Source organism: Callithrix jacchus, chromosome 8 (genome assembly GCF_049354715.1).
Source record: "Callithrix jacchus isolate 240 chromosome 8, calJac240_pri, whole genome shotgun sequence".
Lineage (NCBI taxonomy): Eukaryota > Metazoa > Chordata > Mammalia > Primates > Cebidae > Callithrix > Callithrix jacchus.
Window position 1 is genome coordinate 25,799,491 of NC_133509.1, and position 15,710 is coordinate 25,815,200.

Sequence of the window (15,710 nt, forward strand, 5' to 3'; positions counted from 1 at the left end):
CCACAGAGGCACGGGTGGGTGAAAACATGAAAACATGGGCTCTAGAGTGTCATGGAGGCCAGGCACAGTGGCTCATGCCTGTAATTCAGCATTTTGGGAGGCAGAGGTGGGAGGATCACTTGAGCCCAGGAGTTCAAGACCAGTCTGGGCAACATAGGGAGACCCTGTCTCTACAAAAAAAATTTAAAAGTCAGGTGTGGTGGCACATGCCTCTAGTTCCAGCTACTTGCAGGGCTGAGATGGGAGGATCACTTGAGCCCAGGCAGTCAAGGCTGCAGTCATCTGTGATTGTGTCATTGCACTCAAGCCTCAGTGACAGCAAGACCCTGTCTCAAAAGAAAAAAAAAATAGACTCTCATGGATCTTGGCTTAAAACTCTGCTCTCATTGTAGGTTAAGAGTTGGTTCTGTTACCGAAAAAAAAAAAGGAGGAACTAAATAAAGGTGCCTCCTGATATGATGTACCAAGAAGAATACAACATGGCTTATGTAGCATATCTACCAAAAATGCACAATTAAGTTTAATCATGAAGAAACAGCAAGGCCAGACGAAATTAAAGGACAACCCACAAAACAATGGGCCAATACCCTTCAAAATGTCAATACCGTAAAAGAAAATGAAATGCAAAGGAACTGTTCCAAATTAGAGAAGACTCAACAGATATGACACCTAAATGCAATCCTTTATCCTGGATAGCATTTTAGATTTGAAAAGAGTTTCTAGAAAGGACAATATTGAGACAATTGACAAAATTTAAATATGAATTGTAAATTGTGCCAATGTTTGAATATGGATTCTATTGATACAATTGATTTTATTGTATCAATTACATATCCTGAATTTGATCATTTTTAGTTGATATATGATAAAGTATTTAGGACTGAAGGTTCATAATCTCTAAAATTTACCCTGAAATGGTACAAAAAAATTAAAATAAGAAATAGCTAGGTGCAGTGGCACACACCTGTAGTCCTAGCTACTCTGAAGGCTGAGGTAGGAGGATTGATTGAGTCCAGGAGTTGGAGGCTACAGTGCACTCTTATCTGACCGTGAATACCTACTGCACTCCAGATCGGGCAACACAGTGAGACTGTGTCTCAAAAAAAAAAAAAAGAAGAAGAAATAATGAGGATCTTATGTCTGCAATAGCAGAGAGGAAGAGAGAGACAGACAAAGCAAATGTGGCAAAATGTTAACAGTAAATAAATCAATCTAGTTAAAGTATATAAACAGTGTCTTGCAATTCTTCTATATTCTTAATTTTTTTTTTCAAATAAAATGTTTAGTTTTGGCCTGGGTGCGGTGGCTCATGCCTAGCACTTTGGGGTGCTGAGGTAGGCAGACAGCTTGAGCACAGAAGGCAAGATCAGCCTGGGCAACACAGGAAAACCCTGTCTCTACAAAAAATACCAAAATTATCTGGGTGTGGTGGTGTGTGTCTGTGGTCCCAGCTACTGAGGGGCTGAGGTGGAAGAATCACTTGAGCCCAGGAGATGGAAGCTGTAGTGAGTTGAAATCACCCCACTGCACTCCAACCTGGGTAACAGAGTGAGACTCTTGTCTCAAAAAAAAAGGAGAGATGAACCCAGACACTGATCTAAAAGGTTGTTAAAATCTCACTGCAAATGTAACTTGAAAAAAAATGAATAAGCTGGGCGTAGTGGCTCACGCCTGTAATCCAAGCACTTTGGAGGCCAAGGCGGGCGGATCGCCTGAGGTCAGGAGTTCAAGACCAGCCTGACCAACACGGTGAAACCTCGTCTTTATAAAAAAAGAAAAAAAAAGAATAATCCATATTCAAACACTGACACGATTTACGTAAGAAAACATACCTTAAGCTTTCATTTGCATAACATTCAAAATAAAGTGTAGGGGATGAGGAAACGGCAGCTTAGGAGGAAAACAGCTGCTGTTATAAAGGGGCAATGTCAAGAATCATTGGAAATGTTCCGTATCTTGACCATAGTGGTGGTCACGCAAAGCCACACGTGAACTAAATACGCACGTGCATACGTGCACGCGTGCACACACATACACCCCACAAAGGAGTACATGTATTACTGCCTAAATCTGAGTAAGGTGCAATGATTGCATCAATGTCAATTTCCTCATTTTTATATTGTATTATGCCACATGTGGGAAGACTAGGTGAAAAGCATCTTTATTATTTAGTCCAGCTACATGTAAATCTACAATTGTCACAAAATAAAAAGGTTTAACAATAGATACATTTTATGATATTTGAATTAAACCTCAATGAAACTGTTAAAGCTGACTGAGATGGTGCATGCCTATAGTCCCAGCTACTCGGGAGGCTGAGGTGGGAGAATCCTTTCAGCTCAGGAGTTTGAGATCAGCCTAGGCAGAGTAACCAGACCTCTGTGTTAAAATAAATAAAACTGTTAAAAAAAAAAAAAAAGTAATGAATCCAGCCAGAAGGGAACATATCATGATTTTTCCAAGTTAGTTCTTCTCAGTGGAAGCAGGACACTGAGAAAATGGGTGTTTTTGGTTGTCACTATCATGGGGCACTTTTGGCATTTAATGCATGCATTCCACAGTACAGAATTACACAACAAAGAATGAAACAAGACCCATACTGTCAGATATTCAAGTACGTTAAACATGCACAGAAACATAAAAACAATAACAACTCTGTTTAAAATTATCTGAGCCTAGAGTTTAACCCCATTTACAAGTAAAAACAAAAGTAATTTGTGTATGGTTTTAATATATACGGATTATTACTTTTTTTTTTTTGAGATGGAGTCTCACTCTGCCACCCAGGCTAGAGTACAGTGGTGCAATCTCAGCCCACTGCAACCTCTGCCTCCCAGATTCAAGCGATTCTCCTGCCTCAGCCTCCTGAGTAGCTGGAACTACAGGCACACCCCACCACACCTGGCTATTTTTTTTTTTTTTTTAAGATGGGGTTTCACCATGACGGCCAGGCTGGTCTTGAACACCTGATCTCAGGTGATCCACTCACCTCGGCCTCCCAAAGTGCTAGGATTACAGGCATGAGCCACTGTGCATAGCCTAATTTTTTTTTTTTCTTTTTAGTAGAGATGTGGTTTCACCATGTTGCCCAGGATGGTCTCAGTCTTCTGACCTCCTGATACACCTGCCTCAGCCTCCTAAAGTGCTGGGATTACAGGTGTGAGCCACCACACCCAGCCTATATAGAGAATTTTCTAGGAATAAAACTACTGTGTAAAAAAAGCAAAGGTTTTATTTCATTTTGTTTTGAACTTTACCAAGAGTTATTTACCACTTCAGGAAATCTCAATAGTAACAACACTTCCAATATTTGAGTCACTAATATATTTTTATTAGTCTTTAGAGGAGGCCATTCATGATATATATGTACATTTTATACATATGTGCATTTGCCATATATGCATTCTTAATACATATTTATGCATGATATGTATGTATATATTGAATCCTTATTTTGCAATGTCAGACATAAATAAAAAGCGTTGGGCGGGTGTGGCGGCTTATGCCTGTAATCCCAGCAGTTTGGGAGGCTGAGGTGGGTGGATCACCTGATGTCAGGACCAGCCTGGGCAACATGGTGAAACCCCATCTCTACTAAAAATACAAAATTAGTCAGGTGTGGTGGCACATGCCTGTAATCCCAGCTACACGGGAGGCTGAGGCAGAAGAATTGCTTGAACCTGGGAGGCAGGGGTTGCAGTGAGTTGAGATTGTACCACTGTACTCCATCCAGCCTGGGCAACAAAAGCAAAACTCTGCCTAAAAAAAAAAAAGTGTTGACCATATTCAGCTGAATATTATCTTTTTTTGAGACAGGGTCTCATTCTGTCACCCAGGTTGGAGGGCAGTGGCACAATCATAGCTCACTGTAATCTTGAATTTCTGAGCTCAAGTGATCCTCCTGCCTCTGTCTCACAGTAGCTGGTACTACAAGCATGCACCACTACGCCTGGCTAACTCTTCTAAATTTTTGTAGGGACAGGGTCTCACTATGTTGCTCAGGTTGGTGTTAAACTCCTAGCATCAAGCAATCCTGCTGCTTTGGCCTCCCAAAGCGCTGGGATTACAAACCTGAGCTATACCAACTGTGCCTGGCCCAGTCGAATATTATATGTCCTGTAAAATCAAACTCATTCATTATATATAGATATAAGCATCTGATGACTCAATTTTGTCATCTAATATAGACATGCCTGTGCACCTACATATTGTAATACATATTATTTTCTAATAAATTACTGTCCTATTTTTCTCCTTTATATTACAGTTAGGTCCTTAAGTAGATTATTTTATTGTTGTGCATGTAGATTACCTGTGAATTTCATGCTGAGATTGCAAAGGAGATGTTACAAAATATAGCAAGGTGAATAAAGGAAATACACTGGAATTTGGGTTGACAGGGCTTGGGTCAATGATTAAAAGGAGAGGGAAAGGAGTTGGGTACAATGTGTTGATTTCTGGCTTAGGCGACCAGGTAGATGCCACCATTCGCTGATACAGGCAATACAAAAGGAACAGTGGGTTTAAGGAGGAAAACGATGAGTTAGGTTTTGGTGATTTTTAGTTTGAAGTGGCTGTGGGATGTGGAGGCATCCAATGGACTAGGATATACACACCTCTGGGTTCAGGAGACAGTCTCAGGTTACAGGCAGACTGGGAAGCAACAACATATTAACTAATAACAAGTTAAAGGAAAGGTGAGATGGGTCAGGGAAAATTGAGAGAGGGAGGAGGTACAAGGCCAGAACTCTGGGGCACATTTAATGTTCAATACATTACTTTTTGAGACCGCGTCCCGCTGTGTTGCCGAGGTTGAAGTGCAGTGGTGCCGTCATGGCTCGCCACAGCCTAAGCATCCTGGGCTCAAGTGATCCTCCCATCTTAGCCTCCTGAGTCGCTGAGACTACAGGTGCATGCCACCATGCCCAGCTAATTTTTAAATTTTTTTTGTAGAGATGGGGGACTCACTATGTTGCCCTGTTGGGTCTCGAACTTTTCAGCTCAAGCTATCCTCCCACTTTGGCCTCCTAAAGTGCTGGAATTACAGACATGAGCTACTGTGCCCGTCCAGTGCCCAGTACATTTACAAGCTGGGCAGAGGAAGAGGCCTGCAGAGGAGCCTGAGATCAAGCACCCTTATGAGAAAAAAAAAAGTAGAGTCTGAGGTCACAGAAGCTGATAGAAGAGTATTTTTCAACAAGGGGAAAGAACCAGTCAAGACTGAGGTACGTGAGATCAGCAAGTGGAGTCATGGCTTATCTTGGCTAAAGGCATTTCTGGGAGTGGAAACCAGACTGGAAGAAGATAAGAAGTGGAACGGAGAGGGCGAGTATGAGCAACTTCTTCTGTTAAGTTGCTGCCCACAGGAGATAATGCTGGGCAGATGGAGCACACAGGGGCCGGAGGAGCTGAGGCGGAGGGATGGAGAGGCTTAAGTATGTTAACTGCGGCAGAGATGGAAGCTACAGGAGTAAATGAAAAAAATTAATTCATTCAACACTTTGTTGAGTGCCTCCCACGCACCGGATCAGTGTGGCCGCCCCAACTGAGAACAGGCGTGTGGGCCGCTCACGTCTGACAATTTAACGTAAGGCTTTACCGTTACGGGAAAGGGGTTCTCCTTCAGCTTTTCCTCCTAGGAGTTCCCATTCCGACCCTGATTCCAAAAGACACCTTGCGGGACCGCGCACACAGCTGGAACTCACGACCCCAATACAAACCTTCAGGCCACAACTAAGTAACGGATCGCTGCAAAGGCCAAACTAGAGATTCCAATGCCACCGCTGGAGCCTCCCCAGCGCTCCGCCCCCGCTCGCGAGAAAAGCGGCGAGGGCGCGAGAAATCGCCCTCTGGTTAGCTCCGCCCCTTCTCTTTCTTTGTTTTCCTGCCGAAGATCTCGCGGGAGTTAGCCGACAAATCCCGCAAGCGCAGGCCCGGGCTGGCTCTGCGGCTCTCGCGATATTTGAGCGAGACTGCTTCCTTCCTTCTTCCCTTGCCAGTCCGCCTGTCTTCCTCCCCCTCTTCCCTGCCCGGCCTCCCCTCTCCTTCCCCCGCCGGCCCCCTCCCCGCAGGGATAATATGGTCTCCGGCGATGGACGCCCCAAAAGCAGGTCAGTTTCGGGCCTCCGAGCTGGGTCTGGCAGCTGGAAACGCGCGGTGCCTAAGCGCCGTGTTCCTTGCTTTTCTTGCCTGGAGTTGCTCGGCAGGCGCCCAGGCCCTCGGGGCTCAGGTTATGCTCCCCTTGGGGCCTGCCTGCTGGGCCGCCCTTTGAGCCCAGGCCGCAGAAGGTGGGACTCCCCGCCCTCACCCTCCCGCGCGACCCCCGCAGGCCGGGCCGCCGCACCGCTGGTCTTGACCCGCACCCTTCTCTCTCCGGTGGCCGCTGCCTGCTGCCAGCGCCTTCCTGGCCCCCGTCAGCAACACCAGGGGCAGGGAGAGGCCCACCATCTTCCTCTGCCCGCCCCCCATTGGTGAGCGATGAGGGCGGGGGCCTGCGTCTCCGTGCTCGGGTCTCACGCAGCTGGATGTTGGTTCCACAGCCCAGCCTCAGGCCCCTCGGTCTCTCTGTGTCTCTGGAAGCCGAATGAGGGGCAGTTAAGGTTGAAGATTGGTCAGTCAGTTCCCCGACCATTTGTTGCAGTGCTGTAGACACCTCCCGCCGTCCACCTCCTTCTAGAAAAAAAGAAAAAAATACTGTTCATTCTAACAATGCGTTGTACTTATGTTTTCTGTTTTTGGATGAAAGCCTTAACAATGTTGAGGGTCCTACCCACCCACCGCTATGAGTCTGCACAAAAGATCTGAAGGTTCTTTTCAACGTCAAGGCTGCCTCCCCGCCACTGCCCCCTAGAATGTTGGGAGCTGAGGCACATTCAAATGAGACCCCTGCATCTTTGACTTTGTAGTTCAGCTTCAATTCGTGCAAAACCAGAAGGACTTCTATCTTTCGGGGAGAATATGCTAATTTCCTAGATATTTTGTTACTTTAATTTTCTGTACTAAATCCTTGTAAGGACTTAACTGAGAAGTTTTTTGTTTTTGTTTATTGAATGCTTCGTAAAAAATCCATCTTTTGGTTTTTTTAATTAGTCCCTCTAATGCTAATTTTGGAGTTCCCAAATTCCTGTCTCTGCAGTTTTCAAGACATATCTTTTCCAAAACGTCCCCGTAGATTATTTAAATCATTTTTAGTGTCTCCTTCCAGGTATTGTGTGTTAAAACATTTCTGGAGTGAATTATCTTACTAGTTTTTATTCGACACATTATGGTTTAGAGATATGCTGTCCAGTGTGGTGGATACTAGCCCTGTGTTACTGTAATAAAAATTAAATAAATGGAAAACTCAGTTCCTCAGGCACCATAGCCACCTTTCCAGGTGCTCAATAGCCACACGTCGCTAATGGCTACTTTACTGGACAGGTCAAACATAGAACATTTGTACCATTGCAGAAAATTCTATTAGACAAAGCTAGTTTCCAAGTATTTTCATTCCAGGTATTGTTGCTGTGTTTAATTAAAATGTTTTTTTTTTCAGGATATGCCTTTGAGTACCTTATTGAAACATTAAATGACAGTTCACATAAGAAGTTCTTCAATGTATCTAAACTTGGAGGCACCAAGTATGGTAATGTTGCTTTACATTTTCTTGAATTTGTTTAGTCTCTAATAATTAAAATGCATTTGTCAAACTGAGCTGAAGAAATTTTAAATTTATTTCTACCGTGTTGTAACCGGTACACCTCCACATACTTACACCATTTTAAGAACTCCTCTTGGGAAAACTTTTGTTCAGGGAAGATGTACCTTAACTTCTTATTTTAAAATCGAGTTAATTAAGCACTAATTTTTTTTCCTCAAAGAAACCAGTAATGCAGTTTTTAAATTTTTTTTTTCTTATTTTTGTGGAGACTGGGGTCTTGCTATGTTACCCAGGCTAGTTTCCAACCCCTGGGCTCATATTATCCTCCTGCCTCTGCCTCCCTTAGTGTTGGGATTATACATGTAAGCTACCGTACCTGGCCTAATGTGATTTTTAGAAGAACCTGACTGACTGATGATATGCTACACCAATTAAATGTATATTTTGCTTTCTCTTTTCTTTCTTTCTTTCTTTTCTTTTCTTTCTTTTTTTTTTTTAAAGACAAAGTCTTGCTCTGTTGCCCACGCTGGAGTGCAGTGTCATGATCATAGCTCATGCAGCCTTGAACTCCTGGGCTAAAGCAATCCTTGTCTCAGCCTCCCAAGTAACTAGGCCTACAGGTGCATGCCAACACACTTGGCTAATTTTTATATTTTTTGTAAAGATGGGTTCTTGCTGTGTTGCCCAGGTCTCAAAACTCCTGACCTCAAGCGATCCTTCTGCTTCAACCTCTCAAAGTGTTGGGATTATAGGCATGAGCCACTGTGCCTGGCTTATTTTACTTTCTCAAATGAACAGTGCCCACATCTGTTCTTTTTGCCATCTGTTGAATAGGAATCACCAACAGGACCCACTGACTGAGTTGTTCTGCAGTGTTGGGCATTGTTTGCTCCAACCTGCACACCTACAGTTTTGGCAGACACTCTCATTCATCTGATCAGGGTCAAACCTTTCCCTGTGGTCTCAGAAGAGAATGTGGCTGACCTACAGGGCATTGGATGGAAGTTTTGACTTTACTGACAGTTGAGTAACTTTCTCAATTAGGCCAATAGTTTAGAAGACTGATTATTGTTAGTGAACTTTTCTGTGACAATGACATGAAAAGATAAATTGAATGCCATATCTATTATAGTCAGTTTTGGAAGGAGCTTTAACCTTGTTTATTCTTGCATTATTTACTTAAGATTGTTCTTGTGATTTTTCTGTAGATTTTGAGGAATTTAAATACTCTTGACTGCTGTGTGTGATATTTTTTGTGTATTGTGAAATACAGATTTTTTGGAGTATCTTAGAGAATCCCCATTTTGGAATTAGGTTGTCATTAAGAAATAATTTGCCAAAATGAGAGCAATATCCTTTACCTTCCATGTTTAGCTGCAGTGATTTGTAGTGATATGTTTGTTAAAAGAGGTTGGTCATTTTCTTAATGATGTGTGTCTTTCACATTAATTTTATCCCTTCACTGATGATGAGTTTGCATTAATTTTGAAAACAGCTAGATTGATTGTTTACAAGAATAGTCTTTTTATTTCCCTTTTACTTCTCCAAAATAATCTAGTGATCCTGGCTTGTAAGTTTTTCAACTCAAATTCCATAACTTAATAAATTAAAGGAGCACATACTGTGTTTTGAAGATTGAGTGTAAATACTTTGTGTATAATCTGTAGAAATGTGCTTACTTGAAGATGATATATATTTTTCAAATTTAGGGAATCAAAAACAACCGTAAAATGCTTTGAAAGGGAATGATTGATATAATATGGAAGTTAAATTTTCGCTGAGAAATAAGCTGTCATGGGCATTTGTGCATAACCTTACAGAGTACGTCTGTACTTAACATTATTCCAGAATTACCAGTTTTTATAACCATGATAAATGTAATAGAATACCTGTGAATATAAATAATTTCAAAACAGAAAGTTGGTTTTTATTTATGTGTGGTCAGTACCCTGGTTTTATTTTATTGTATTCTAGTTTTACTTTTGAGACAGGATCTAGCTCTATCACCCAGGCTGGAGTACAGTGGTGTGATCTCGGCTTACTACAACCTCCGCCTCCTCTGTTCAAGCGATTCTCCTGCCTCAGCCTCCCGAGTAGCTGGGACTACAGGTGTGCATCACCCGCCCAGCTAATTGTAGAGAAGAGGTTCTACCACGTTGGCCAGGCTGGTCTCAAACTCCTGACCTCAAGTGATCCCACCCACCTCAGCCTCCCAAAGTGCTGGGATTATAGGAGTGAGCCACTGCGCCTGGACCCTCTTGGTTTTTTAATAGAGTGATTATTATGAGAGGTAATTAAGTAATCATTCCTTAAGTAATTTCCTAGTAATTAAGAAGGAATAAAATTTGAAGAATTGACTTTGAAAGAAAGAAACAACTTAGGTAGAAAGTATTTTGCTTGTTTAGCCTTAGAACAAAAAATACGCATTTTTGAAGGGATCAGATTGAATTGCTTCCTAGAGATATGCTTACAAGAAGACATTGCTTTGGTAGTCAACAAGGTTCAGAGCCAGTCTTCTCTGCCTTCATTTCGAATTTTGTTACCTGCCACATTGAGAGTGACTGCTCTAACAAGTAACAATTAGTGAAGAAAATGGCCTCTATCCCTCATAAATTTTGCAGAGTAAAGATAATTAAGAAGCATTGTTCTAAGCTCCATGCTAACTGTATCAGGGATCCCTCAGCTGCAAGGAGCTGAAAACCTGCTGTCCAATGACTTTAAGAAATAGGAGTTTCTTTTTCTTTCTTTTTTTTGAGATGGAGTTTCGCTCTTGTTACCCAGACTGGAGTGCAATGGTGCGATCTCGGCTCAACTCAACCTCTGCCTCCTGAGTTCAGGCAATTCTTCTGCCTCAGCCTCCTGAGTAGCTGGGATTACAGGCACGCGCCACCATGCCCAGCTAATTTTTTGTATTTTTAGTAGAGACGGGTTTCACCATGTTGACCAGGATGGTCTCGTTCTCTTGACCTCGTGATCCACCCGCCTCAGCCTCCCAAAGTGCTGGGATTACAGGCTTGAGCCACCGTGCCTGGCAGGAGTTTATTTTTCTTACATAACAAGATCAACAGACTGGGGCTGTGCAGCACCAGTTTCAGCAAGGATTAAGGCTTGTCCTGTCTTACCATTTTGTTTTTATTCTTTTGGTTGCATCTCCAGGCATTATGTCCATGTTCCAAGCAGCTGGAGGGGCAAAACAAAAGGAAAGGCCCTCTCCAGGGGCTTTTGCCTCTTTGGCCAGAGTATCAGTGGCCACTCTTACCTTCAGGAAGGCTGAAAGGTAGAGTAATCATGATCTTCTCTTATCCACGGGAGATACATTCCAAGACCCCCAGTAGACACCTGAAACTATGGATAGTACCAAACTGTGTATATACTCGTTGGTGTATATGTATTTTCCTATACATACATACCTATGATCAAACTTAATTTATAAATTAGGCACAGTAGAGATTAACAGTAGCTAATAATAAAATAGAACAGTTATAATAGCATACTGTAATAAAGGTTATGTGAATGTGGTCTTTTTCTCTCTCTAAATACCTTACGGTGCTGTACTGCAGGTAACTGAAACCACAGAAAGCCAAACCATAGATGAGATGAGAGTACTGTGTTTTATCTCTACAGCTGTAACAACAGAGAAAGGAAAGGGAGAAGTGGTTGGAAGTGGGTGGTGAGTGAACCGGCCTAGACTGTCTGCCTTACCAACCTGATGTCCTCTCTCTTTTTTTATTTTTATTTTTATTTTTTTCGAGACGGAGTTTCGCTCTTGTTACCCAGGCTGGAGTGCAATGGCGTGATCTCGGCTCACCGCAACCTCTGTCCTCTGGGTTCAGGCAATTCTCCTGCCTCAGCCGCCTGAGTAGCTGGGATAACACAGATTATTTGATTTCTGCTTTTTTACTGCCATTTTATCCTTTTGCTTCCCAAATTTAGACTGAAGGTATCTCTGTGGGGGTGGGCACATCTTAGACATTGATTACGTTTTGATCTTGCATGATTCTGCTTGAGGGAATCTCTTGTCTTTTTGTTTGTTTTTGAGACAGAATCTCACTGTGTCACCTAAGCTGGAGTACAGTGGCATGATCTTGGCTCACTGCCACCTCTGTCTCCAGGGTTCAAACAATTCTCATGCCTCAGCCTCCCAAGTAGCTGGGACTTACAGGTGTGCACCACCATGTCCAGCTAATTTTTTATCTTTAGTAGAGGTGGAGTTTCACTATATTGACCAGGCTGGTCTCAAACTCCTAACCTCAAGTAGTCCTCCTGTCTTGGCCCCCCAAAGTGCTGGGATTACAGGTATGAACTACTGTACCCAGCCAGTTGTGGGGAATGTCTTTAATATTCTGGAGCTGCCTGTCTGGTGCTCTAGTTTGTTGAGTAGAAACATCATGTAGTCAAAATCTAGGTAGTCTCAAATGTAGATATTGAGTAACTCCTTAAAAAAAATTATAAAGATGGGGGCCTCACTGTCACCCTGGTTGGAATGCTGTGACATGATGATAGCTCACTGCAGCCTCAAACTCCTGAGGTCAGGAGATCCTCCTGCCTTACCCTCCCAAGTAGCTGATTTGGGTGACTCTTAAGTAGATCTCTGAATTCAAAACTATGGCTGTTTTTACAGAGAGGAGAAATCAGTGTTGTCAAGAGTAGTGAGAGGCTGCTTTTTGAAGGAGTTGAGACTTGAATTGCTATTAAACAGAGGATATGTGTGATGGAGGACAGTCAACACCAGAGAATCAGAATGAACAGCATAATGGAAACATGAATGACTATGTTGAATGAAGGGGAAGATAGTGGAGAGACTGGTCTGGCTGGAGTGAAAGGTTTATTTTAGAGAGTACCTATTATTGGCAACAGGGCCTCTGGTGGTGTAAAGCCCCCAGACTCCCTTCTTTATCTCAAGTTATCTCATTCACCCTTTCTTTTTTTCTTCCTGTCTGCTGGCTTTTTTAACCACAGTACTGCTTAGTCCTACAATAGAGCTGGGACTTAGTGTCCAAATCCTACCTTGCAGCCTTTGAAAGAAAATCCTGTATTTGATTTTTTAGGAGAGTTTTTATTGTTTATAAGAATCACAGAAAGACAAGAACATTGCAGACAGTACAGAGAGTCTCATTTTTATGTGTGTACAAAAATACATGCAGATATGCTCCTTTTAATGAAAACAAGAAAGCATAGTCAAGGGTATATGTTGTTTTGTAACCCTTTTTTCAGTTAATAGATCATGAACATCTTTCCATGTCATTGAATACAAGTATCCCTTGCTATCTGAATCTATTTGGTTTCTGAGTCAAGGAGCATGCGTTCAGGTAGAAAGGGATACCTGTACTTCTCTAGAGCTTCAAATAGCTGCACAGTATTGCCTCTATGAATGCATTAAGGTTTAGTTAACAGACCTTTGAATATTGAAGCTGATGGTAACTTTATTTATAAATAAAGCTTTGTATGTGCTGATACTTACATTTTTGTGCAGGCTTGTTATTACGTAGAATTGTTGGGTTGAAAGTATGTTATTCCCTCCACCCCATCACACACTTTTCTTTTATTTTATTTATTTATTTTTGAGATGGAGTCTTGCTCTGTCACCCAGGCTGGAGTGCAGTGGTGCAATCTCAGCTCATTGCAACCTCTGCCTCCTGGGTTCAAGTGATTGTTCTGCCTCAGTCTCCCTAGTAGCTGAGATTACAGGCCTCTGCCATCATACCCTGCTAATTTTTATATTTTTAGTAGAGACGGGGTTTTGCCACGCCAGCCAGGCCGGTGTTAGAACTCCTGACCTCAGGTGATCCACCCACCTCTGCGTCTCAAAGTTTTGGGCTTACAGGTTTGAGCCACCGTACCCTGCCTGGTTGCAGTCTTTACCTTGGACTATAAGGAACAAAAACTCAAGTAAAAAATATGTTGCAGTTTCCAGACATCCAAAGACAAGAAAGCATAGTCAAGTTTCGTGGGAACCAGAATTTCTAAGCCAGAGGCAGTATTCTGTTTGTCACTTGAAGGCTGCCTGGTTTATTTTCTGCTGCTTTTTGAATATTTATTCTTCCATCTCTACAGCCTACTTTACTCACTCATTTTTGTATAATGCCCAATATGACCACTGCAGGCCATTCTTGTATGTTATGACTGGATTACCATCCAGTTAAGATTCTGTTTCTAGTTGACTCTTGTTTTGTTTTGTTTTTTCCCTCAGGGTCTTGCTCTGTTACCCAGGCTGGGATGCAGTGGTTCGATCATGGCTCACTGCAGCCTGGACCTCCCAGGCTCAAGTGATCCTCCTATGTCAGTCTCCCAAGTAGTTGGGACTACAGGCACATGCCATCATGCCTGGCTAAATTTTAAATGTTTTGTAGGGACAGGGTCTCCCTGTGTTGCTTAGGCTGGTCTTGAATCCTGGCCTCAAATGATCCTCCTGCCTCAGTTTCCCAAAGTGCTGGGGTTACAGGTGTATCCATTGTGTCTGGCTCACCTGATGTTTTAACCTGTTTTGGCTGCACTTGTCAGGAGTTGGCTGTACTTGTCAGGAGTCTATTGCTGGTCCGGTTATCTTGCTGAAAGAGACACAGATCTGTTCATCTTGTCTCTTTTGTGGGCTTTTGAAAAGACTGGGTTGGGTAAGCAATGAAATTGTTTGTAATTTGTACACATAGTACATAACTTTCTAAGGCCTGCCTTTGCCTAACATCATTCTACTAATCCATGTACAACCATGTACTCACCAACCCGCCACATTTTACCTTTGCTTTTATTGCCAATTTCTACTCTAGATTAGGCCCTTTTGGTTCCAAGGAACAGACACTAGTTCAAGTGAAGAAGGATTTATTGTAATGATACAGCACTTCCAGGCCAGTGAAATGTGGCTGTCTCTCAAGAAAATGGTGGTGGCCCAGAATTAAGGAAATTCTTTATTATTTTCACTCAGGACCTTCAGATTTCTGCCCTGTTCCACTCTTTTCTTCTTCCACTTAACTATACACAAGGCTCCTCAGCCCACTCACTTTGTACATGGCCTCAAATAGCAACTTCAGTCCCTAGTTTAGCTCTTAACACCTTTCCAGTTCAGTGTCTCTGTGTCCTGATTACACAGTTCTGAGAGGTGATTCTGATTGGCCCGAGTGTCTCCTTTCTTACAAGACTTTTGGTCATTAGCCTGCCAGGGGAATGGCTTTTGCTTTGCTGCTGTAGACAAGGAGGCCACAGGACACTGAGAACAATCCATTCCATGGGTAGCAGTTTGGACAGGCACCATGAAGGACATCTGTTGTATTATGTTTGCAAATAATGCTAGTTTACATGCTTGCCAGTAGTGAATGAGAATATGTGTTTCTGCACCTTCGTCAATAGTAGATATTTCTTGTTTGCTGAACTTTTGTTAGTGAATTAAGTGAAAAAAAAATCTTTTTCCTTCTACATTAAATTGGGGAGTTTATTGTGGAAGAGTTGAAGGAAATAAGGAAATTGACGGGATCTGATTGCGTGGTCAGATCAGACTCGTTCCCTTCAGTAGGCATGTGTAGAGCCCATGATTCTGACTCAGCTAATTTTCCCTGTTTTCTGTTTTCCTTCCTTTCTTTTTTTTTTTTTTTTTTTGAGACAGGGTCTCTCTTTGTTACTCAAGCTGGGATACAGTGGTGTAGTCATAGCTCACTGCATCGACCTCCTGGGCTCAAGAGATCCTCCCACCTCAGCCTCCCACTACAAGCAGGTACCACTACACCTGGCTAGCTTTTTTTTTTTTTTTTTTTTTTGAGACAGAGTCTCACTCTGTCTCCCAGGCTGGAGTTTAGTCTCGGCTTACTGCAACCTCCACCTCCCAGCTTCAAGTGATTCTCCTGGCTCGGCCTCCCAAGTAGCTGGGATTACAGGTGTGTGCCACCACACCCTGCTGATTTTTGTATTTTTAGTAGAGATGGGGTTTTACTGTGTTGGCCAGGCTGGTCTCAAGCTCTGACCTCAGATGATCCACCCACCTCGGCCTCATTTTTTTTTTTTCAATCTTTTGTAGAGATGGGAGGCCTGAGCCACCACGCCTAGCCTCATTTCTTTTTTCAGTCTTTTGTAGAGCTGGGAGTCT

At 42.7% G+C, this 15,710-nt stretch overlaps 1 protein-coding gene, 1 long non-coding RNA gene and 1 pseudogene across 3 annotated transcripts in view; 1 reads left to right on the top strand and 2 right to left on the bottom strand.

Moving 5' to 3' along the window:
- Positions 1-15,710, bottom strand: part of LOC128928755 (uncharacterized) — a 108,809-nt pseudogene that overhangs the window by 40,609 nt on the left and 52,490 nt on the right.
- LOC144577326 (uncharacterized) lies at positions 3,310-5,759 on the bottom strand. Its single transcript, XR_013520868.1, has 2 exons — positions 5,600-5,759; positions 3,310-5,462 (listed from the first exon to the last, which is right to left on the bottom strand). It is a non-coding gene; the product is annotated as an uncharacterized LOC144577326 (long non-coding RNA).
- IREB2 (iron responsive element binding protein 2) overlaps positions 5,969-15,710 on the top strand; it is a 61,861-nt gene continuing 52,119 nt past the window's right edge. The window contains exons 1-3 of one of the 2 annotated variants that reach the window (XM_078334018.1): positions 5,969-6,110; positions 7,535-7,624; positions 9,614-9,929. In XM_078334018.1, the coding sequence (XP_078190144.1) occupies positions 9,923-9,929 (7 nt within the window). In that variant the 5' untranslated portion in view covers positions 5,969-6,110; positions 7,535-7,624; positions 9,614-9,922. The remainder of the gene's footprint in view (positions 6,111-7,534; positions 7,625-9,613; positions 9,930-15,710) is intronic. The other variant, XM_002759844.7, reaches the window with a different exon arrangement.